At 35.8% G+C, this 27,105-nt stretch overlaps 1 protein-coding gene across 1 annotated transcript in view; it reads right to left on the bottom strand.

The window, feature by feature from the left end:
- Nucleotides 1-26,789, bottom strand: part of LOC149792582 (protein-serine O-palmitoleoyltransferase porcupine-like) — a 79,288-nt gene extending 52,499 nt beyond the window's left edge. Inside the window, exons 1-3 of the mRNA XM_089971207.1 lie at nt 26,692-26,789; nt 12,520-12,829; nt 4,451-4,664 (exon numbers count right to left, since the gene is read on the bottom strand). Of these exons, the coding sequence (XP_089827333.1) occupies nt 4,451-4,664; nt 12,520-12,796 (491 nt within the window). The 5' untranslated portion in view covers nt 12,797-12,829; nt 26,692-26,789. The remainder of the gene's footprint in view (nt 1-4,450; nt 4,665-12,519; nt 12,830-26,691) is intronic.
- Nucleotides 26,790-27,105: the final 316 nt, after the last annotated feature.

Genomic DNA, 27,105 nt, shown 5'->3' with positions numbered 1-27,105 from the left:
AAAAATTACATATTTACAGGTGAATTTCACTTCAATCCTTTAAAAAAGATGCTTGAGAAGGTAAAAAAAGACTCAAGTTATTTTTCTTCTCAAAGTTTATATATATATATATATATATATATATATATATATATATATATATATATATATGTGTGTATGTATGTATGTATGTGTGTGTGTGTATATATATATATATATATATATAATTTTATTATATTAACCCTATCCAACAATGATATAATAACTATTAACTAAAAACACTAATAAGCATTAAAAAAATTACATATTTACATGTGAATTTCACTTCAATCCTTTAAAAAAGATGCTTGAGAAGGTAAATAAACACTTAAGTTATTTTTCTTCTCATTTTCTGGAAATGGACTTTATACTGCAGACATTTTCAATTTTCATACCTTGATAACAAAAAAACTGTTTTAAAATTATATCTGGCAAAATTCCGGTGCTCTCGTTAGAAATTCACAGAGGGGAGTCAGGAATCATAACCTAAATCTGAAGAGGCAAACTTTTAATTTAAAGAGAAAAAAAAACCTAACTTTCAAAAGCTACATTATGCTGTTATAATTCTGTGTGTGTAAATGAACGAAAATGGGTACTGTGAACAGCACAATACAGACATACCTCGTGTTTATTGGTCCTCTATGTAGGCAATAGTTTGGCATAGTTGCGCCTGGTGATTACTGACCAGAAGGTCTCAATAATTTGGATCTTTTGTCAAGGGTTGCAATAATAAACAAAACTCCCTGTGCAGAGACCCTTACTTTCCTTGTAGATTTACCATGACCGTGATCATTCAACTCCAAATATGTATTTCTTTATTACCCTAAGCACAAACCATCCACAAAGTCTGATCAAGGAAATGCACTACATCAAAAGTTGTTACTGACAAACCATCTTTCTTTGAACCGTAATGACCATAACCTTTGACCCTTTGATTCCAACACCTTAAATACGAGTCCTACACAATCACTGGTCAATGAAAGTAGTCTAGAAGTAAAGTTATGCCAAAAAATGTTCTTTCAGTTGGTGACCTTAACTTCTGTCCTCCAAATCAATAGGGTTTTTTCTTACTCAAAGTGTAAGCTGTCCATAAACTCTGGTGAAGGTATATGGTCAAGATGTGAAAAATATGCGAAGAAACAATTGTTTCTTTTCACCTCAGTGACCTAGACCTTTAATTTCTTCATCCCAAATTCATTTAATTTCCATTTTACTCTAATTTCAAACCATTCACAAAGTTTAGAATTGGTCTGTGATCTGGAAAAAAATGAAAAATGAAAGTTATTGTGCAGAAATCTTTTTTCTCCTTTCAGTCAGTGACTTTAACCTTCACCTTCTGATCCCCAAATCAACAGACTTCTTCCTTACCATTAAGCAAATAATTCACAATGTTTGGTTTTGGTCGGAGACACAGAACCAATGTTGTGCAGAATTTCATGTCTTCTTTCAGTCACAGTAATCTCAACTGTTGGCCTTTCAACCTAAACAATATATAGACCACTTCTACCCTAAGTGCAATTCATCTAAATAGTTCAGTTCTGGTCTGTAATGCTGAACTGGTGTTTCTGTGCAGAAACCATATGATTCCTTTCAAATACAGTGACCCTGACCTCACATGTCATGACTCCGAAATTGACAAGTTTCTTCATTGTGCCAAATCCAAGCCATCCACAAAGTCTGATAATGGTAGAAGGTGTAACACTTAATTATTGTGAGGAACAGATAGATGGACTCTATAACATGATATGATCGACCTTGTGTGAGGCAGATTCAAGTGTTGAATACAAATGATACATTGCATACTTTTCATGTATGTTGGGTGTGCTTCCTTATAAATGACTCTCTAAGAAGAATTTATAAACAGATTTAAAAAGCTAATGTGCAATCCACTGTTCACTGGGTCCAATGCTTTATACTTCATGTGAGAGAATGGTTAACAAAGTCTATGAACAATTTATGAACATGTGTGTATATTTGTTTTTATGTGCTTGCTTGTGTATTTATTTGTGTGTGTGTGTGTGTGGCTGAGAGAAAGAGAGAGAGCATGAAGTTGTGCACTTAAGTTGAAAATATGGAGAACTAAGTTAAATTGTTAGTGTTCCAAAATGTTCAGACTACTGGTTTAAATTCACCATCCCGACAAAGACAGATGTAAAAAAAAAGAGATGAAGCTTTATAAGAAAAAAACTAAAATTGTCTAAATCAGAATTTGAAGGAAAAAAAGCAACACAAACCATGTTATTGAATTAGGCAAAAACATTGAAAATGCTACTGAAAATAGGTGATGTTCCTCATTCCAGGTCTTATATCCTAATTCAAAATTAGACGAAATATTTAAATAGATTCTTTTAATGTTTTACTAATATCCATCCTACAAAGCTTAAGCAAGATTAAGTATGATTATGTTTGGGCTGTCAAAGCAATGAATTTCACTCCCTTCATATGATGTGCATGTGAATGTTAGAATCTTGTAGACTTGTATGACCAAAGAAATAACCACTAAATCAATATAAAAGATGATAAACATCTAGCTTCTAGGTAACACATTTCTGCACCATTTTTTTTCAACTGATAAATAACTTGCGATTTGACATTTTAATCATTATGACTAAATACTTATTCTGTAGAAATGGGGATGGGGAAGGGGTGAGGCATATGGGTGTGTTCGTGTTGGGGTCACTAGTTTTAAAATATGCTTTATCTGCTGTAGTCCCTACTGGAAAACCATGTCAAGCCCTAATATAACGAGTTCCGAGAGGAGTTCTGAAAAGCAACAATTTCTTTTTTAGTTACATAAAACCTTTAAAATTAAATGAAATCTTTGGTAAAACTTCCATCAAAAGGGTTTGAGTAGAAATTACACAGACTGCCATAATATGCAGATTACTGGTATATTTAACATTCTGCAAATAAACATCACATGGGATTCCTCTTCATGAAAAGATGGACAGTTTTTGTAGATTCAGGTAGTACAATTTCAAGCTTGGTAGTTATAAACAACGAAAAGGATTCATTTTTTTGGTGTAAATTTTCTTTCAGAGGAAATGCAGCTATATGTTGCAAGGTTATTATAATTATGGACTTTCCATGAGGTCAACACATTGCTCTATGGACCTAAACAAAAGTGATATTAACCATGGGCTAAGTCAAAGGTCAATATCTCTTTTGGTGACAGGTCCCCTTCTGCAGCAGGAAAGTGTACATGGGGTGGCCTTTCTTTTGACAGAGAGCCCAAAGATGTGAGTAATAACTATACGTAAAGTTTTTATAGGTGTAACTCATTTTTAAATATTCAATATTATCACTTAAAGATCACAGGAATGTTACTAAATCAATGTGATAAAACTTGCATCAATGTTATTTAAAATAATTACAAATATTTATCAGTCATGGTTATAATCATCAATTATGCTTGTCAATAAAATCTGGATACCAAAATCTTTTCTTCTGGCAACTAAAGGATATGCTGATTTGACCAGAACAATGCTGTGCTTCTCAGAAGTTAGCTTTTGTCATGTTGATAATTATCAGTGGTAATAATAGCAAGTAATTATCAAAGCTGCAAAACCTAACATCATAAGAAACAAACAGCAGTAAAGGATAACTGGACCTGTTGCCTCCTTTTATGGATTAAAGTTACTTTTTGCAAGTAATAATTTTGAAATTAACAAATAATCATAAGATTTCAATCTGCAACCACAATAATGGTTAAATCGGACAGTTTTTGCATTAATATGCTGGCCACTGGCCACATTAGAGGAGTGGCCATCCAAAGTGGGGTTCTTCTGAACACAAAGTTACAGGTACCATTGAATTCTGGCCTTATAAAGTGGGTGACCACTGGTCATGTGGGTGGGTGGGCATGGTTCAAGAATGGAACCAGTATATGTATCTATTGGCCTGTAAACACTTCTTCAACTCATGATGGCAGACCATGGGAGACATTTTCCTCTAGATTTTTCCAATTTTTGATCTAACACAATAATTCCTCAGGTTGCATTTCCAAACAAACTAAATGACCATAGCTAGATGATCATGATCTACTTGAATTGCAACTGGTGTCACTCTCTTTGATTTCAGTCTTTGTATTAGTACTGACTTCTGTCAAAACATCTATTATATTAAAAATTGTTCTGCATGACCGCTTTCTTTTCACTATCATGAGTATATGCAAATAAGTTAAATGAAATGGGAGTCATATGATAATTTGGCAACCAGTGTTAAAAACAGCAGCCCTCGGTTAATTTAATTTTCTGCTGAGTGGAAGGGGTTAAAGATCATTCCATGGATGGTCATGCGATTTTAATTCCACTAACAGGAGAACTGACATTGTTTTACTTAATATAATATTCCACTATAAATAATAGCAACATACAGCAACATTTGTTACTAAGCCAAATTTACATAATCATCAATAAAGGCATCTTCATACCATGCAATAAGATATCCCACAATACAGAGAGCCATGACGATACCACAGTAATCTCGGTTCCTCCAATTTGTAATGACTAGGACAGAGTAACCGACGAGAGCGCAGACCAAAAGGTAGATGAGTGTTCGCTGGAAGAACAATTGCAGGGCTAAAATACCAAACATCAGGCTGGAAAAATGAATCAGCCAGGGTGGAATATCGTTATCATCAGAACCTGAAACATAGGTAATAGGATGCCTTACAAATACAATTCAAAATCGGATAAAGTTCTAGTGTTCATTCTTTATAAAGTGGTTCATAAACATGTGATACATAAGACCATATTGTGCTGTGATATCTATATAATGATCACCTTTCATTTAGCAGTTCACAGTCAACTATCAACTATAGAAATGCTCACTCTATTTCCTTCTTCCAAACCCAATATATCCAGTGGATTCAGAGATGCAGCTTAAATAAATAAATTCCTTTGTATGAGGTCCTTAAGGTAGATTAGTTCTTATCTAATTGTGTTACCCTCTTTAAATAAGGTCATTATTATTATTATTATTTGATATAAAGTTGTTACCTAAAATAAATGTTTTGTAAAAGCAAACCTTTGCTACTTGGGAAATAGTATAATATCTAAAAGGAGAATCATCGCCAATGGTTCAAAGAATTACATTTCTATTTTCAAAAGCAAGAAAAAGTAAATTTTGAAATACATGTAATGGACAGATACAGTGGTCATAAATACAACAGTTCAAGCAAAAACATGTAGATAAAACATGTTATGAATCCAAAGTCCAAGCTGTCTTATTCATACATTTATAAATCAGAAGAAAGACATCAGTGCTACACTGTCGTATCTTACACTGCTAACTGACAATGGGACTAAGCTTGGGTTGCAAAAAATTAACAGAATGAAGAATATATATGTTAAAGGTATATGTAAAATGACATTATTTCTGTGAAGATGCCTCCAGCTGAAATATTAAAGCAACTGACATAGCTACCTCTTATTCCTCATACATACATACATACATACATACATACATACATACATACATACATACATACATACACACACACATATTGGATTGCTATGGTATATGGTATCATGGGTCTTAAAATTAGTGATCAGTGAATAAGTAAAAAAAAGACAGTTACCTTCAAGATATTATATTTGTCTATTTCGTTTTCTATTATCTATACTAATATACATTTAATTTCCAGCAGTTTAAATCAAATGATTGATAAATAGATGCCATGTAGATTTCAGTTTTGCAAAGGGTGTTACTCTGATATTGCAGTAATACTGAAAATACATTTTTTGACAATGGCATATACTTGTCCCAATAATAGGATCTTGATGTATATGCTGCAGAAATTGTAAGTTAATTTGAAAATTGGATGATACTTCAAAGGCTCTCTTTCTGTCTCCTCTACCTTCCAACAACAGAAACTTATCTGAAGAATAAAAGAAAGGCTTATGTAACTACTTGTGATGTGGGGGTGAGGGGTACCAGGATTATTGCTGAGAATGGGCACACCAATACTAGCATGAAAGTACATGTTGATTGCAAACTGTTTAAACAAAACCAGGTGTTATAACAAAAAGTAATAAAGTACAACAAAGTTTTTAAGTCAACACCAGGCAATTGCACAGCCACCAGAAAACAACATTAACATCCATCATATTCCGACTCTTATTTACCACCACAAATTTGATCTCTTGCTTCTTGACAAAGATGGTAATCATGTGATCTGACTCATGCAAAAAATCATTGGACATCGTCAGATGATAAACCAATTCATTACAGCGATTATCAATTTTAAGAAGAGATAAATTTTATTTCAGAACATGAGGTATGGCCATGTTTTCAAAAAGTCAAATTTATGGGTGCACATTTTAAAAGTTTACTCACTTGCAGTTCCAACATTTTCCTGAAATAAACCTGGCAATGGACAACTAGTAAAATATGATCATCCAGTGAATATAAGATAAGCACAAGAAAGGTGGCACTATGCAGGAGTCATGGTACTAATTCAGCTCCCATAGTAAACATATGGAAACACCATCGTATTCAAAATACAATAACTTAAAATTTCTGGGTGCTGATGATCAGACTTATATTTCTCCATGCACAAATATCCTTGGTGCAAGCTTCTGTGTGGAGAACACCATATGACCTGTGTCATTTTTTAAATCTACATGTGCACGAAACACGTTATTGATTCTGCACCAACTGCTACCATATTTATGCATACACACACACACACACACACAGATATCACCAACTGAGTGAAAGCTTGAAGGAATATACGAGTGAATATCTTTTCCACCATAATATATTAATTATAATGAATTCTTTGAGTAATAAATTAAGCCATCTGCCTGAAGAAGAAAAAATATAATAATAATATTAATAATAATAACAAATATTACAATAATAATGACAATGGTGTTAAATGCATGGTATCTGTTAAAGAACGAAGTTTAAATTGCGAACCTACTTTCTGAATTAATCCATGTACAAATTAAAGGCCAGTAAGGTCTTTCCCTACAAGTGACAGCTTAAGAAAAGTTTTAGATAAACTAGTTTATTCAAGGAACATAACAATGAACAATAAGGGACTTTATGAATTGTGTCATTCATCATTTGTCAAGCAATTATGCCTGAGGCAACAAAAGGATATCAACAGGATATGTCGATTTTATAAATCCAAACCATATCAATCATTGGAGAAAACTCAAAGTCACTATTTTCTTTCTTCAAAAAATTAAGCTCATAATACTTAATATATATACTGTTGAGTTTTGCTGAGTACTGTTGAGTTTTGTTGGGTACTGTTTTGCTGAGTACTGTTGAGCTTTGTTTAGTACTATTGAAGAGACTCCACTTTTGTTAAATGTTTCTTTTAGTTGCTATTATATATTTTTGGACCACATCAAATATCCCCTAATTTGCATCAAGAATTTCCACTTTCCTCTACTATATTCAAGAGAAACTGCTCAGTTTACCCCGATACACAAAAGTATGGGTGTCAAAACAAAATTTGTACTCATAATACCTGACACAATACATCAAGCTTTTCAAGGGGCATAGTACACTATAGTACATGCACAAACCAGACAACACCCTATCAAAGCTGATTTGTCATTCATAACTTGATTACACAAGAGTTCCCTCAGTGTCTATCATTTGTAAACATCTGGTTTTGCAGACTTCTGCTGCTGGTATAGTATCTGCTCCTGGTATTTTGCCATTCAACAGCAGGTCAATTGCTTTCTCAGTTTCAATCAGCATTAGAGGACCAGCAAGCCATATGAAGATTTCCACTAGGGACAGTTGATCAATTGCTTCCACATTGTTTGATGGAGGATGTTGTTGACGTGTTCTGTATTCCATCTCAGAAGCAGTTTTTCTTCATCACTGAGCTGTGTGGTGCTTGCAGCAATCAGTATTGGTGATGTTCCTGATGACAGTGGCTCATAGACTGTCTTCAGAGTAACACAGAAGTTCTTCATGTCATTCCTGTCTGCAAAGGACTGAATCTCATCTTTCTTGTTACTCAGACATGACTCTTGCAACTGATGCCTTTTTAGATGATGTTGCTCATTTAGTAGTCTGCCTTGCAGATCCATTCTCATCGAACCAATATTGATGTTTATGGGTGGTGGGACTGAGGGTTTTGGATGCAACTATACATATTGTCTCTGATGGATGCCCAGTGTTTCTTGACATTTTCACTGTTTACATCCATTGTTCCTACTAGTTGGATGCTCAGTGTTCTGACACATACTGTTTCACAATCTTCTGTTTCAGTTTGGATACACTGAGCATTTGTAGCCACTTTTCCTCCTGCTAGGCTGAATCTGGATAGTGAGCTTGGGGACACTAGCATTCTGCACTTCTCATGGCCTTTATCACTCAGACATCAGACCAATTTCCTGCCTTGTCACCCACATGTCACTCATTTGGACATCATGCCTGCCACTTTTGACAATGATGTAGTCCAAGACATCTTGCTGAAGTTTAGCAGGTGGAAGACTGTTGCTGAGATGGTAATTAGGTCATGTTTATTATATTACGTCAGTAGCAGAAGTCTGTTGCATTTGCCAAGGACTGAAGTCACCAAGGATAATAAGCTTGTTGCCTTTGGTACCTCTGCTGTAGGAGACTCCACGTCTTCATAAATTTAGTCCTTGATCTCATCTGATAATAGCTACAAGTCTTTTTCCAGACAGTCGGAATCTCATTGACACTAGATTGACACTCACACCCTTTGAAACATTTGTGAGCTTGTTAACTAGCTGGATTTAATGGTAAACCCAACACCAACTTCATGTCACTCTTCTTTACTTCAGCCAGTAGCTGGCTATTACACTGGTGAGTTATCCAGTCTCAGCTACGTCAGTTTCACTCAGCGCAGTTATCTCCAACCTGCCCACTTCTCTACCAACTGGAGATGTTCTTTTTTATGGTCTATTGTGTGTGTAAATTCCAGGCACCAATAGTTAGCTACATCACATTTGTCTTCTTCTCAGATAAGTAGTCAGGTATAGCTATGTCAGCTACCTTAAGGAACAGAAGATATTACTACAATTGACCTGGAATGAACAGTTACATCTGGCTCCCTCTGAAAAGTCATCAGTGGATGGATTAGGTGACCAAACAGATATGCTCATTTCCCTGGCTGTGAAGACAGATGGCAATAGCTGTGAGGATGGCACATGGCATGAGCTCTGGTGCCGGCATGAGCTCTGGTGCAGTAGGACATGATTGACATCAACTGCATCTGGACTTGTCTCCCAACCTTTTGACATTATCATACCATGGAATGCAGTCTGGTCTGAATGAGAGAGTGACGGTGACTCTGCAAAACTTTCCCTCACTTAAGTCAAACTAAGGCCTAAGTCCTGACAGTATTCTCCACCCTCTATCAGATACCTTCAAGTCCTGTGGTGATGGAAAAATGGCAAAGCAGCAGGTGTGGATACACTGTGAACTGAGGTGGCTCAGGGCACAGGATTGCTTTTCTCTAGACTAATGCAGCAGTGGAACTTGGCATCCCCTGGGTGAGAGAGAAGCCCTTTTTAGGATCATACTATTCTTCTCCGTAGCATGAGGAAGGAGCCAGAAAAAGGTACCCTAAACATTGCCTGCTTCAACTTAACCCTGGTGAGTAAACTGTGGCTGACAGGGATCCCACAGTAGCAATAAAAAATCAAACAAAAAGATAACAACTCCAGTATCAACAATGGGATCACTAGGTAACTCAACTTGCTCACCCAGTGAACAATTATCGATCTCAGAAGAAAAAATGGGAGCCCCTTCCCAACCAGAGTCATATACAAAAGTAAAGATATTAATGCAGAAGTCATCTTTTGCAAATATCATGGCACAAACAGAAATATGCAAAGAGACACAAGCTGGCCTGATATCACTCACCTGGTTACAGACTGATCATTTCATTAAGTAGGATTATGTGGTACTGCAAGAACACAACATGACATCATGCTGATTTTACCTATTTTACTATATCATCTCAAAAATGAAAATTCTAAAGATAACAGCATACTGTATATACTCGCTTATATTAAGTCAATGTTTTTTTCCTGAAAATTTGATTCATGCAGAGCAAGAATCTGCTTACAAGTGCAACAATTTTTACAAAAAATGATTTGGATAATATTAGAAACTAGATATGTTTGCAGTATGTACAAATGCTGCCAATGCAAATGTTTTTTTGTCTTCAAGTCTAATCAACCTGCATTTGGATTGTATATTGTGTTTTGCTGTATGATACAATAAAACATTTGATCTGATTTAAATTGTCTTTTTCCATAAGCCAGATCTAATTCAAAAGTGATATTTCTCAAGTTATCTGCAAGTGGATGTAAGACAATAGTCTTGGCTTGTCACAGCATTAATGACATTGTTTTTAAATTGACAATCCTTTTGACCGAGCTGCAAATTTGACACTTGTTCAGTGCTTAGTAGTGTCCTACATCTCCCTGTGCTCATTTGACCTTAATCCCTTCACATCCTCTTTGTTCTTCCCACGTGACAGCCCTTTGATCAAGCTACAAATTAGATACTTGTTCAGAGCCAAGTAACAGATGGTGGTTATTTGAACACCATGTGATCTTGCCAAACAAGTGACACCTGCGCCATTGCTTCCTTTAACAGTTTTCACAGACTTTATAATCAAACTGTCACTCAGAGAACCCAAGCACCCACATGGCACTAAACATGAGGATGAATTCTTTGACTTTGCATCAGATGAAACTAGACAGTAACATTTATAAGATAATGTGAATCAGAAAAGTGTGGACTTTACTTGCATTGTTTATTTGTAAGACATATGAAATTAACATATTATGGGATATTGTAAAGAGTGACAAACAAGCTGAATCAAATGCAAGAGCACCTCATGTCCTGTTCACATTCAATATTGTCAATGGATATCAGCATAATTTCAGGATCAATCAAAACAGGATCGGGGCCCCGAGTGGCCGAGTGGTCTAAAGCGCTCACCGTTCCGGATCACTGCCATCTCACCTCTGTCTGCGTGTGTTCGAGTCCAAGGCTCGGCTAGCGTGGGTACGTGGGAAAGCATGCCAGTAGCTTCTCGTGTGTCGGTGGTTCTTCCCTGGGTTTTCCAGGGTTCTTCCTCCACCAGTTATACTGGCCGTCATGTATAGCCTATCTTGTGCTGAAAAATGGCGTTAAACCCTAGAACAACAACAACAACAACAACAACAAACAGGATCAGAAATATCTCCAACAGAGTGGTCACAAGCTCAGGCAATCATAGGCAAGATCACCTTACTGTTTTATGCATTGATATTACTCATTATCAAACTCATCCTAGATCGAAATGATATAAGCAACAAGTTTGATCTAAATTAGATCAGAAATATGGCTTCATGGGTGGTAACAATCTTTGCCAATCAGATGCAAGATCATTTCATGCGTGGATTCTGCTCATTATTAAACCCATTCTAGATCTTAATCATCCAAGCATCTTCCGAAATTTGATCTAAATCAAATCTTAAATAAGGCCTCCAAAGTGGTAATAAGTTTAACCAATCGGATACCAGATTGTCTCATTAATATCCACAGAGCTAGCTTATTATCGACCTTGTCTGAGATTTTGATAATATAAACCAATATTCCATTATTGTACTTTCAAGATTTTGATGATGTAAACCCATATTCCAAGTATGATTAACATTAGAGTGAAAATATGGACTCCAGAGTGGTAACAAATAACTGTTGACAGAAGATGCATGATGGATGTAGGGCCATACCATAAGCTCATTTGGCCTTATGGCCATGTAAGCTAATAAATTAATACACAGTAACTGTTATTAATTACAAATTATTTCCTCTGTATTGTATACCATATTATACTAACAAAGTAACCGCTCCAGTGGCCTAGTGGTTAGAGCGTCCGCCTCGGATGCGGGAGGTCGTGGGTTCGATCCCCGGCCGAGTCATACCAGAGACTTAAAAAATGGTACTAACAGCTGCCTCGCTTGGCGTTCAGCATTAAGAGGTTAGTGTTAGGACTGGTCGGCCTGGTGTCAGGATAATGTGACTGGGTGGGACATCATGCTACATGTCTGCGGCATGATGCCCCAGTGCTAGACATCACTATAAACTGCCACATTGCAGACATCGTAGCGATATGACTGAAAAAGTGTTAAAGCTACGTTAAAAATCAAAATCACATCACATCACTAACAAAGTAAAGTTAATACCTTGTGCCAAACATACTTAGTGATTTTTTTTTATAACTGTGTACATAGCTAAATACTAATCTGCTTTATTTTGATTCAATTGAAACACTAATATCTACAATGTATATTACTGCCAACAGTACAAGATGATTCTGCATTTGATTGACAGCCGTATCTGTGATTGGTCAAATGTGGCAATGACCTTATGGTTGCTGGTCTATTACGATTATTACTGGCCCAGTTGACAAAAGAAAGAAAAAAAAAAAACAAATTGGTATTAACCATGAGTTCCGATGCCTTGTTAACTGCACAGCATTTGGAAAACTTTGACTCTTACCTGATTTAGAAAATGAACAGACAAGTTTGAAGACAAAGCACAGCAGAAGTAAAGGGATCACATTCTCAATTGTCTGTGACAGTGTGGGAGTTATGCAGTTTTCCCATAATTCCTTGAAGGGAACTCTAGTAATGACAGGAGTGTTGTCATGGCGATAAGTCTGCAGTAATTCTTCCAATTCAGGGTTTACTTCATCTCCCTCTAGATAGGCCCTCAAAAGGTTTTCATCAATATCCCCAAAGTCACTGAGATCACCAAAAAGCATATCGTCATCCATGTCCCCAAAAATCTGGGGACACACTCAACAAGGCTGGAATAATAATAATATTATAATAATTACAATGATGATTGTATTAATAATAATCTTGTTTTTGCTGACATGTTAAAATGATGATTGTATTAATAATAATCTTGTTTTTGCTGACATTTTGATTAATGCTGTTATCTTTATTGAGGCATTTATTGATGGCTTTAACTATCTCACAACATAATGTCATACAACCTTGGTAATATGTACAGTACAAACAATGAGGTTGCCAGTGTCAAGTTTGGCACTAACCAGAATAACAAATTAAATTTTCTATTTAGTCCATTTTTTTAATTAAAATATTTCTATTCCTTGAGATAAATAAATGATTTGTTTATTTTTTTCTAAATGTGAATGTTGGTTGTAAAATGTTTTAGAACAGAACCTAACTTAAATCTGTGAACAGCTGCCAAATAATTGTTCATTCATTCAAAAAATATGTTGTTTCACAGATGCATATGATTGGCACATATTGTTCCACAAATTAAATTTGCAGTCTGACAGTTGATATCTCCATTTATTGTATGTCATTTTGCCTTGTCCATCACTTATTTTTTACAAATATTTAAATTTTTGGTCAGGAACCAGAGCCATTTATATTTTTGAGAATGGCACATTTGTGCTTTTTGTTCACCTTTTCTATTTCTTTTACATTAAGCTGATTATGGGATGGCATACAAGTTAGTTTTTCTACAATTCCTTGAAAAGTAACTAGGCAAAAAAGCCCTTATCAATAAGTGCCTCACTAAAGCTTACAGTTGCTATCAGAACATATGTTGAAAACAATAATTTATTGGATTCAAACATTCAGAAACTTTTAATAATAATTATAATAATTCATAATAATAACAGTAATAATAATATTATCCTTTAATCCACTAATTAACAGAGGATCTCAAATGGGTAATAATATTAAATTTATGAAACTCATTGACTAATGATAGCTTTTGCTTGCAGGCTCACAAAAAATGGACACTATTTAGTGAGTTTCATTAATTTAATATTAAATCTTTACTCATTAGAGATCCTGTTTATCACATAGTTTTTATTTTAATGGAAATAGCTTAAAGAGAAAGAAGAAATAATTTCTTTTTTACTGGTTCATATGCTGTGCCTTTCATTTGCTGCATGTAGAATAATAATCCCAGATCCTAACTGAATTAATAATGTGCAGTTGTATAACCAGCAAAATCTAAAAGTAGATATTTTACAAATTATAATTCAAAGAGCAACAGTTACTGTACTTCCAAATCAAACGAACATTTGAGACAACACAGAAAGTCTTGTGATGTCACATAGTTGACTTAGTTTATATCAGTTAAGCCATTACCTCTATTTTTATGAGATTTTTTAACAATATTTCAACCTAAAGTGTGTTAGTTCACCACTAAGTATTCCAGTTGTTGGATACTCAAGTGAGGGATCACTAATGTATGCAAAATCTATTGTAATGTATCTGTAACCAGATATTTGCATTATTTAAACAGTATTGTAGACATAGACTAATTTTATTTAGAGTTGGAACTGCATCACTTAATACATGTAAGAAACATCAGCTCAATGAAGCTTTTATACCACAAAACAAATAAAAATGCTGTAGTTGGATAACATTCTGTTAGTTGGGAGACTGGCATTTTTTCTAAATAGAGGTATTTAATCCTTTAGGCTAACAATTAAACCACACCTGCCATAGGTTGGGATCCATGTAACAGGCTCCCACCCTGCCCTCTATCCACTGAAAGATACCTTTAGTAATAATTATAATGAGCACCCTATGGTGTTAATTGGATATATTCCAACTGCTAAAACCTTTTTTCCCAATGCCCTCTGGGCAATCAGTTCAAAAAATGACTGCCAAAATGTTGATAGTGGCAATAAAAATGTATAAAGTTCTAGGTGAAGGTGGGGTAAGGAAAATTTTAAAAAAAGCAATAGGTGGTGGGGGGTAATCTCCATACTTAAGAGATACCATATCTGGTCACCCCTAAGTTATGTGAGATTCCATCTGTCAGAGCATGGCTTCAAAAAAATTTGCCCCAGCAAATCCAGCAGAAGTCATGAAGCATCGTCTTAAGAAGCTGTACTCCACTTGGAAGGGTGACCTGTTGAGCTGTGGATATAGGTCCTACCAGATTGATTTGGGCCCTCTGGGATGACAAATCTCAGAGATAAAAGCTATAAAATGTGGATTCCAATCTCCATCCCACAACCTAACTAATGTCGGTTAGTGAACAGTTCTGGTCTAATGCTAGGCTGGTGGCAACTGCTCAAACCACATGAGCCAAAATGCATAATAAAGAAAGAAGCATGATCTCCCTCACCGCAAGGGCTCTGTTCTATTAATGTACCACTTCAAACTGGCTCTATTAGGTGGCCCTGAGCTGATGTGTCCAAACGAGACCAAGGTTTCATAATGAAAGTCTGGTTACCTGTGAAAGGATGTCAGTTCTTCACAATGAAAGAGGATGCTGACATAAGTAAGACTGACCCATCTTGTCTGAACTGCATGTAATTCAGGTATGCTAATAGGGCATTTATTTCACTAACTGTGCATGCAGTTGCTAATGTCATGAGGAAAATGGGTCTTGCAGAAAGGGTACGCCAGAGATGTCCTTGAAATTGGTTCAAAAGATATCTTGTCAGCCAGGTAAATATCCATGACAGCTTCCACTTGGGCATAGGGTTAATGTTTACAGCCATGTATACTTAAAAGTTGGTGAATAGGTCGGATAAGTCCTTGTTTTGTCTGATATTCTCTCTGCCATGGTGATGAAATGCATCAACGATCATGGAGCGTTAACCATTTATTCTACTCAAAGCAAACTTTCTTCAGAGTTACAGGAAGTCAGCAATTTGCCACATAGATGCCTGGAGAGGTATGATGTGTTAGTTTGTGCATCACTGGGTGAAAACGTACCATGTGCCTTTGTGTGCTTTTAGAGTGGAAGGCCTTCCTGCTAGAGTGATTCTCTCCAAGACTGGTTATGAGAATTGTTTATTTCTAAGGGCCTGTTTAATATGATCCAGTTGTGCAGGTTCCACAGCCCTGAGTAGGAATGAAACATCTGCCATCGTGCTTGTCTGAGTAGATGATGGAAAATCCGAATTCTCCAAGAAGTTCCCGTTGCGAGATTGATGAGGTCGTTGATCCAGAACTACTCCCATCCAATTGGTGCAACGAGGATAAGGTGATACTCTAATTCTCTTGCTTTTTGTATCACTTTTGGAATCAAAGGCTTTAGCAGGTAGGCGTATGCATTTAGACTGTTTCCAATCTATCAACAGAGTATTGACTACCCAAGGCTTTGAATCCAGGACTGGTGATACAAAGGCTGAGAATTTGGTATTCTACTTTGTCACACATAGGTCAACCAAGGTTGGTCCCATCAGGTACATATATGAAAGAAAACATTGGAATGAAGAGACTATTCCGTCTGTATTAGTTGATTGTTCTGGGACAAAGATTCGGCTATTACATCAAGGAGTCCTGGGATATAGCAAAATTGTACATGTATGTGGATTTGTTGTTGACAACACCGCTTTAGAAAGTTCCATACCAGGATGCAAAGGTCTTGGGACTTGGCTCCTTCTTGTCGTTTGAGATAAGTCACCACTGTATAGTTGTCAGACAAAATGAGAATTCCCTTGCCATGCAAATATTCCTGACACCAGTGCAAGACCTTCACAATGGCCATCTTCTCCAGAATTTATTGATATGAAGATGATGTTCCTGGGGTGAGCATACACCACTGGCTTCCTGAAAGGATGGTAGTAAGTGGTCTCCCCAGCCTTCCATACTTGGATTAGTATCGACTCTAATCTCAGGTGGTTGTACTTGTAGATGTCTTGTATATCCTCCGTGATCCAAGTTAGGTTGCCCCAATTCGGCAGATGGTGAGAGGATGGTCCAGTGGGTAAACTTTAGGCCTAAATTCAGGCAGAAGAACAGTATCTGAGACGGCTGGATTTGCAAGCAGTAGTAATTCTCCTAAGGTATTATGTTTGGGTAACATATTTAAAGAAGAAACCAAATGCTGAGATCATCATTCATTAAGAAGAAATTGTGATAACAAGATTTTCAAGAAGGCAGCAGTGGAAGCCATACTGAATGTATGAGTGGCACCATTTCGTTTATGACCAACCATGTATCATAAGAACCCTTCTAGTGAACATATCATGTAAATATAACATTTTGTTCAACATAACAAGATTTTCAAGATGACTGCGATAGTGGCAATACTGGACATCACATCAGCACCATTTTCAATTATGACCAACTAGACATAAGAAGCATTTCAGTGAAAAACCCATACTGATTTGATCATCCATTCAAGAAGTGAGGCAATAACAAGATTTTCAAGATGGCCACTGTGTCAGCCATATTAGTCATCAATCAGTACATTTTTGGTTAAAAACCCATGTCAACATAACTTTCTGATCAACAGTAGCAATGACAAGATTTTCAGAATGGCTTAAGTGATGGCCATATTGGATGTCAGATCAGCTTGATTTTCATTTAGGTCCAAGTAGACATGGTAAATTTTCTAGTGAAAACCTCTTATGGATATGACCAGCCATTCAGAATGAGTAGTTGTTGTTGTTCTAGGGTTAAACACCATTTTTCAGCACAAGATAGGCTATACATGGCAGCCAGTATAACTGGTGGAAGAAGAACCCTGGAAAACCTAGGGAAGAACCACCAACCCATGAGAAGCTACTGGCAGGCTTTCCCACGTACCCACGCTAGTCGAGCCTGAGACTCAAACTCATGCAGACAGAGGTGTGATGGCAGTGATCCAGAATGGTGAGCGCTTCAGACCAGTCGCCAGGATGAGTAGTAGCAAGATTTTGAAGATCGTTGTGTTGGAAATATTGGATGTCAGAACAGCACCACTTTCATTTTAGGTCCAACCAGATCATGGGATGAATTTATCATTTGTTTCAAAGGAGTAGTGATAAACTTGTGCTAACTGCTTTATGATAGACAAAAGACCATCTCATGAACTCTTCTGGTCTTATGACTAGTAGAGCTAAAAATATCTACTTTAACACCCTGAATGTTTTATCCAGTTTTGAAAACCACAAGACAGTTGTGAAATACAACAGCGATGATCTGAAATGCATGTTGTTTGTCAGATATAGGACAATAGTCTAAATGGTCCATTGTCAGTACAGAAAATATAAGAGTCAAACTGGACAGTAATTAATCTCTACTTCATAATCACGTTTTTGTAACAGTGGGCACTGTTATGATTATTTATATTGTGTGCTTAACTTTTGTCCAAGGTTGTAAGTTGTAAACAGCATGTTTATGTAGCTAAATCTGTCCATAACTGTAAGTTATAAACAACTTGCTTATGTAGAAAGAGTTCAAGGTCAATCTTGTTTACGGTTAAACTAGATTTTACCATTTTAAATCTTCACATTCTATTACCCTATTGGTCAAGTGAAAATATGTATAAATAGGGATTCGATAAACAAATAAGTCATTTGTTTTCTACATCAGTCTGTGGGAATCCATGATCTGAGTGTTCATATATATTTAAAAGATTCACTGGAATTACTGAAGTCCTTAATTTTGGATTATTGTGAACTCATTCAAAGACATTCTGGATTGCATCATTATGGTTAGACTATTGGAATTCATTCTTAACAGTTTAAATTTTTGGACGTGTGATAGGACATCTAGGATTATTTGGGATTTAATCCACAATATTTTAAATGTCTTTTGAATTTTCACTTTTAACTTTTCACTTTTAGTAACATCATGGTTACTGCACTGGTCAGGTGAAAGAATTATGAGAGTCTGCTTGGTATTAAGATCAGAAAGAGGTTGTTAAATTATTTCTTTCAAGTTTAAAGTTAACTTTTTTCTTCTTCTAATTCATGAGTAAGCAACACATTTTCTATCTTGTGAGGTATGTATATTCCTATATAACTGTTTCATAATCAAAATGTAGATATCTGCATCCTCAGGTTTTCCCTTTGGTCAGTATACCAGACTCAAGTTTTCCTTTTGTTGGTCAGTACTCTTGACTCAAGTTTTCCCTTTGGCCATACTCCTGGGTTCTGATGTATGGATTTCGTATATGAGCCAAACCTTAAGTGTATATTGTGCTCTATGCATCAGTCAGACTCTCAGAAATTTCATCTAAAGTGTCATACACTAAAATCCGTAACATACAATAACCTTTGAAATTCATGCTTTCTTAGCAACCAAACCAACAGCCCAAATGCATGACCTGCTAATCAATTAGCATTGTTTTCATCAGTAGTCAGGGCTCTCAACAAAGTTCCAGGATGAGAAGTCCTGGACTCTTCACTCATGGTACTCGAGTCCCCATTCTATTTCTAAGAGTCAGTGACATACACTCAGGACAACATCACTTTCAAAAGGAAAATGAAAAAGAACATACTCATTATTTTAAAATATATCAGGATTTAATTATTAGCTATAATAAGAAGCTTATGTGTGAAAAATAATTTAAACTAAACATTAATTACTAAATAATGTGAAATGCCTTAAGAGTTTGCCTCAAGGAATAAAGGTGGGATATTAACAACAGCCTTACCCTATAGAAAAGATGAATTCATCTTGATACATGTAAAGTACCGGAGTTCATTTAGGATGAGACTGCAGATCTGGAGAAGATGAATTCACACAAGCTTTAGGTACTGATATTCCAATATCCGTGGTCAATTGGAATTTTCACCTATTTTTTGTCTTCTTTTGTTGGCATTAGTATCCAGGAGTCACGCTAGATTTAAATTTTAGGGAGAGGTGACTTCTCCATTTGGACATAACAGAAAGAATCAGGAGCAAAGCAAGAAACTGTGTGTGTGTGTGTGTGTGTGTGTATGTATGTATGTATGTATGTATGTGTGTGTCTGTGTGTATGCACACTGGTAGGTAGGTAGGTACATACATACAGTGTGACCCCGCTATAACACGGTAGTTGGGAGCCATAAAACCCGACCGCGTTATATACCAAACCGTGTTATATGCAACCAAGTCAGTTAGCTGAAGAAAATGTACCCCCCACCACAAAAAAAATTGTGGGAGTATTATGTGGGTAATAAATGTGGGCGGTAAAATACGTGCTTCATCAGCACAGTTACCATCTTGAATTGATGCATATTAAATGAGAAATACACCGTAGTGAAAACAGAGAAGACATAATATAATAGTTTACTTTATTTAGAGAACCATGAATTGGTACATATACATGAATGCTGTTTATATATAAATGTCTAATGTATAGCATGAATAGAGTATCAACACTGTGTACTCACCTGTGAACCTTATCATATACACTGAATCCACAATACAAGTGATTCCATCGAAAATATGCACACACAGCTTTAAAATATTCATTAATTTTGTAACAGGTCATATTGGTCTGAATTCAGTGGAAAAACATAGCACAATCACGTAACGAATGACGAAGAACATTTACTTTAAAGTACATTCCAAGTCGGTAAAAGTTAGTTTGCGTTTTAAGCCGCTGTTGGCATAAACTTTTCCCTACAAAAAGGAAACTTTCACAGCACACTTAATGTGTTCCAGTCACGTTGGAAAATGCAAAAATCCATCAGATTCCATCACTTTTATTTAAGTTTGGTACTGACTTCCTTTGAAGAAATGTTCTTTGCTGTTATTGAAAGATTGTAGTCAGCTATCTTTGATGAAGGGTGCATGCGCTATTGAAGTCACTGCTAAAGGACAGCTTTGGAGAACCAAATGAATGCCCATTTCTTATTGTGGCGGCAACTGTATTGCATGATTGAGATGTATTTTTTTCCATTTGCTGAGTACGTTTTCATAACAGTCGGTGCTTCAAAGGTATTCTGTTTCCTTTGTTTTATCTGGGTACATTTTTAAAAAGGAACTGGCCGTCATTTAGACTATTCTAGTTACTGCCCCTCCATGTGTACTAAATAAACCAATAAGTAAGATGTATTTTTCTTTTTAAATTATTTTTTTTACATTTGTGGTAGTAGCGTGATGCTGCCTTCCACGCATGCATCTGAAAATTAACAAAGGGTCAATGGACGATAGAGACGCAGGTGTTCTGATGACAGGGATTATTACAGAAAATGTGAGCATTCTGAAGGATTTAATTCTGAGTGAAACGAAGAGGAATTTTACTTACCATCCACATACAAATGTCAGTCTTTGCAAATATATTAATTACTAGCGAGCGGCCGAAAATCCGATGAAAGATAGATTACGAGACAATGCCTCGTCTGGTTGATCTCTGTTACCAGAAATGTCAACAACAAAAAAGTGAATATTTCACAACATACAGAACTCATGCTAGATGTCAGTATAAGCAGATTATGATATAACAATGCACTGTTTTGATGGGTTTTGTCAGAATGGACAAAGAATTTGTTTATGTAACAGTAGATAAATTTCAGTGCATTTTATATCCAGTTTGCAGCTTCCTTTCATGGGGCCTCTGAATTTCTGCACTCCAAACCAATGGTTGTATATAAAAGTTTAAACAGCCAACAATGTCGCCAACAAATAAAAAAAGCCACATGGTATGTTTTTCAGCCAATAAGGAAAAACAATCCAAGTTAGCAACATTGGCAAAGACCTATGCGATCCCAGAATAAAATTTTTCTGCTTTTTTCTTCTTACTTTTAAGAAGAAGAAAAAAAATACCTTTTCATGTACGAGAAAAATACATAAAATTTCAGGAGCTAGGCCACTATCATCTTGTATTATTCATATGTGATCTCTTCCCCAAAATGATAAGCAACTCGTACTTTTTAAGAATTTTTTGTGCACAAGAAAAATACATGTATATGAAATTTCTGGAGCCATGCCACAACCGCGTTACATCTGAATTCGCGTTATAACGGAGCGCGCTATAGCAGGGTCACACTGTACATACATATGATTATATTTGTTTTCTTTCTATTTTAATTTTAATCATGTTATCTATTCTCAATATGCCTTTAACATTAGTTTTAAGCAATTCTTTATTTTCAAGTTTAAAAATCTGTTATATGCTTATTGTCAACACATTTTGTATGTGTCTAACAATTATTATATTCATACCCATTGTATTCATACCCATTGTATTCATACTTGTATGTCTGGATTGAGATACATGCAGTGAATTTTGGCCATATAACTTTAAAAGAGCAGAACAGAAACTATACATTGCAATTAACTTAACTGGTAGAAGTAACAAGATTAGAGTCTTATAACTGCAAGTCTGTAAGAAGGCTTAATAAACTACCATACTGCAGTCAAAAAGATTTCAAAACTCCTTTGAAACAACTCCTGTAACATGTACATAGAAGCAAATGCACAATAATAATAATAATAATACTAATGAGGACTTTGTATAGTGCCTAATCTTTAGAAGCTCCAAGCACTTTACAACATTACAAAACACCTATAAGATAAAAAACATATAATAATATTATTACAAAAACAAACACTATGAAATTAGAAAAACGTTAAAAAATAAAAAACATGCTGAGAATATTTCAGGTAGGAAACATTATTAGGTCTTTAAGTTTGTTTTTGCAGTCGAAATAAATGAGTTTTGAGAGCCCTCTTGAATGTGATCACTGTGTCTTTGTATCAAAGTTCAGTGGGCAATTCATTCCACGTTGCTGGGCCTTGGTATGCAAAAGAACGCTGTCCATATGACTTTGTTTTCATAGTGGGAATAATGAGAATACGATTGTCAGAAGAGGAGTGTAAGTATCTTGCCGGTGTGTACACATGAGTGAAGTCGGATAGGTAGGTTGGACGAGAGTCCGACAGTGAAACATAGCACGGAGAACAAATTTTGTGTTTGATTCTGGATCAAATGGATAGCCAGTGTAGGGTACAGAGCAGCAGGAAGGTGTGTTCTGATCATGGTACTCTAAGTATGATCCGAGCAGCTGTGTTTTTTAATTTTTTGAAGTTTCTGGAGCAGATATTGAGATGAACCACACAGAACTGAGTCACAAAGTCTAGTCTTGAAAGTACTAATGAACACACAAGTGTTTTAGTGGCATCAACTGAAAGATATTTGCGAATTGAGCTGATGCGTCTCAGCTCAAGATATGCAGCCTTGCATATGTTCATGACATGCTGGTGCAATGTGAGAGTACTGTGCAGAGTAACACCTAGGTTTCATACTGATTGTGTGAATTTAATGTTGGTGTTGCTGATATTTATTGTTTGAGGTAAAGGATGTGAATGAGAAAGCCTTTGTGTTGTGATCAGAATGGCCTCAGTTTTATCATCATTCATCTGCAGCTTGTTACAAGTCATCCATGATTTCACATCAGAAATGCACCTCTCTACACCTTGGATGGTAGCATCAACTTCAGTTGGGTGGCTAGATTTGTATATTTGGGTGTCATCAGCGTACAATTGGTGAGACATTGGATGATGATCTATGACACTTGAGAGCGGCTGAGTGTACAGAATGAAGAGAACAGGTCCAACAACAGACCCCTGTGGAACACCACAACATAGATCAACTGGGCTGGAGTGTATTCCATTTGCAGATACAATTTGTGTCCTGTTGACCAAGTAGGACTTGAACCACAGTAAGGCTGTATCATGAATGCCAAATACATGCTGGAGATGGTGAAGTAATATATCCTGGTCTATTGTGTCAAATGCTGCAAATAAATCAAGGAGGGTGAGGACTGTAATCTTTCCGCTATCCAACGCAGAGAGAATGTCATTAACTACTTTTAGAAGAGTAGTTTCAGTACTGTGGCAAGGGCAATATGCAGATTGTACATTGCTAAAAAGACTGTTTGAATTTTGATGAGATACAAGCTGGGATAGAACAACTTTTCCAAGATTTTTTTATATGAATGGGAGATTAGAAACTGGGTGGTAGTTCTTTAAATCATTATGGTCTAGTGTTGGTTTCTTCAGCAGAGGCTTTACAATGGCAGTTTTGAAAAATGATGGGAATTCACCAGATGAGAGAGAGGTATTAATAACATCAGTTAGTGAAGGCAATACTGGATCTAAGCACTCAAGCAGCAGTGATGTTGGAATTGGATCAAGTTCACATGACTTTGATGCACTCTTCATTATGATTGTACAAACAAAATCCATACAGACAGGTTCAAATGCTGCTAACGGCTGCTGCTCAAATTCGGTATCCCAACTGTATGGTGATGACGAGTCAATTGAAATTGTGGTGTCAAGCTTATCTCTAATGGTTTGTACTTTGTCATGGAAGAAATTTCAAACATGTCCGGAAGGACGACTGGAGAGAAGGTAGTTGGAAGTGGTGTTGATTTGTTCCTTGACATTAGCTTGTTAGTAATCTCGAAGAGCTCTTTGCAGCTTGAACTTTCCATGATCTTAGTAGTGTAGTGGGCTGATTTCATTGCATGGACTATATGTGACATTCTTCTTAGCGACTTCATAGATTTGCTTATGAATAGCGAGTCTAGTGGAAAGCCAGAACCTCTTAGCTTTATGGTGGTCTCTTTCAGACTTCATACATTACAATTCATCATAATTAAATTGTTGCCGATAAAACATTATTGCATCTATTCATAGACAAATTCGATATATGACTGAGTTAGACCCTTTTTTACAACTGAATCGACACAACCAAGAACATGTACTGTGCCATTGTGCATCTATTTTTAGAGACAGTGAATTTGTTAATATAACCAATCACTTTATAGCTTCATTACAATAATCCATTTAGGGTTTTATTATTTGCCTATGTAGTGGTAGGAATGACATGCATTGGTTCAAAGACACAGTGATGTCTACCTTTACAGGTTCACTTATGGTTTCAAAATGATTTTATAAAGAAAATAATGCAAACATGACACTAGTTAAAATCTTCATTTTAAAAGAATTAAATTTGAAAGTGTAATTCACATATTATATTCTTTAAAAAAAAACAAATTACTATTTACATAGTGATTGTTATAGTTTCATCATCAAATAGTACAGTAGGCCTAACTTTAGGAAATCAAACCATGATATCTTTCTTAGAAAGCATGACACCAGTGTCATTTTCATAAGTTCGTTTCAAAAAATTGAAAACAGATTTTTGTGACTCAATTTTACAAGTCAACATCCTTACTTGCAATCTTTTAAAATGTCTCTGTGGATACTGATATGCCTATACAAATCACATTTACTTAAATAACAGTTATTATTCTTATTATTATTATTATTACTGCATATTGATGATTTGACAATACATGTATTGTTAAAACCAGACTCAGGAAAAGCTTTAGACTACTATCGTACTTTATATTCACATCATCACCAACTGAATTTAAACATCATTAAACAAAGTAGGGCACCATTTATTTCCCAAAAGAAAAACAGGACTTTACATGCATGGTTTCTTTAAGTGCATGCATGTCTTGGCAGCTTTCAAAAGGGCAGTTCTTTTCACAAGGTAATTAAAGTGATCTGGATTAACTGCTAATTAGCCACAGTGGCTTCACACCTATTTAAGTCTAGCCTTTAGTTATTCTGCAGACTGGTCATGGCTAACCATAATAAGAAACAACTGAGTAACCTGGGAAAAATTAATTACATAACAGGGAGAAACTGTGTGTACTTTCAGAATTTCATCTGCATTTGACACAGAAGCTCAGGTCCAGAGAGCCCTGGTAGTTGTAAGTTGGATAGAACTTTCCAATAATTAATATCTTTTGTTTTCAGAAGAAAAACAGATTGTTTGAGTGATACTGATTAAGATAATTGGAATTCAACTCTTCTTTATAAGGTTAGATGGTGAATTGTCCATGATGACTAGAATTTAATAATGACAGATGGAAATAAGAATATTGATTGGGGTAAGTACTGTATGTTCCTTTTGATGATGCTATACTATCCACAAAAAACAAACCTTTTGCATAGGGGCCCCAAGTGACCGAGTGGTCTAGAGGACTCACCATTATGGATGACTGCCATCTCACCTCTGAGTGGCTTTGAGCCTCGGGTTCGGCCAATGTGGGTATGTGAGAAAGCTTGCTAGTAGCTTCTTGTGGGTTGGTGAGTCTTTCTGGGGTTTTTCTAGATTCATTCTCCACCATTTATACTGGCCGCCATGTATAGCCTATGTTGCGCTGAAAAATGGCTTTAAGGTCTATGACATCAGCAACAACCTTTTGTTGGATTTCAATAGATTCTCTAACTGGGCAGGCTAAAGACTTACTGAATATCAACATTGTAGAATTAAAGAGTAAGACACTACAAAATGCACAACAAAATTCAGGAATACATGGAAGAAAGTTTCCTTGGCTTGAAATATCCATAAATAAAGTGACCTTCCCCCAAAATATGTTTCTGCTGACCAAACTGACCATATTTTTTATTTTAAAGAAAAACTGTGCAAGACTTTGTTAAATTTCAGCAATTTATAACTGATGCATACAAGAAAATATATATTGCATGTTCATATAAACATGGCATATTTACAAAAACGAAACATAAAAGAAAAAACCTATTATTTTGAAAGGTGTTAGCAGAACACGTTTTTTCTTTTGACCAGTTGAGAAAATTGTGTGCTGCATGTGGTGGCCTAATAAGCCATAATTGTATTCTTTGTGTATGAAACAAACTTTGCTGATTGCGTTTCACAATAAATGTAAATTACTTTCATTGTGTTTTCTTGTCCACGTCGACTTCGGTTAAGATTTTGACTCTTAATCTTTAAATTCTGACTCTAGTAAATTTCAATACAGGATTCAAATTCGAAGGGAAACCTTGATACTGCAGGACTGAAGTGAAAGCATTATAACCAAGAATTTGCAACTGGCGCCGTTGAGAAAGTCAGTAATAAACGAGTATCTATCTATACTCTACAGGTCTGAATTTAAACTCAGTGGCAATTAAAACTTACCGAAACCTTTCTTATCACAAGAGTCATCGAATCTGTCCAAATGGCATGAAAAAGAAACTGGCAAATTTTCGGAACTAAAAGTCTTAACTGTCAAACTGCCGGATGTGCGGTTCGAATCACCTCAACTTTTTTCGTTAACATTTGATATTCCCCCACCTATTATACATTTTTATGCACGGCTACGGATGAGAACAACGTCGCGGATATATTAGACGTCAAAACCTATATTTTTATGTAGACCAAAATAAGGGATTTTTGTGCGCAAGTCGCATATTCAAAATTAATCCTTTCACTCTAGGCCACAATGACGTCACAGCGGTAACTCGATGAATATAAAAATATATGGGAGAAATAATGGGCAAAGGGGAAATAAACAAAATGAAAACAAGAAAAAAATAAAAAAATAATAAAAAC

This window comes from Sinohyriopsis cumingii, chromosome 9, assembly GCF_028554795.1.
Source record: "Sinohyriopsis cumingii isolate HCF-2022 chromosome 9, ASM2855479v2, whole genome shotgun sequence".
Classification (NCBI taxonomy): Eukaryota; Metazoa; Mollusca; class Bivalvia; order Unionida; family Unionidae; genus Sinohyriopsis; species Sinohyriopsis cumingii.
Note: the sequence above shows the minus strand (reverse complement) of the source record. Positions and strands in the feature narration are given on the sequence as shown.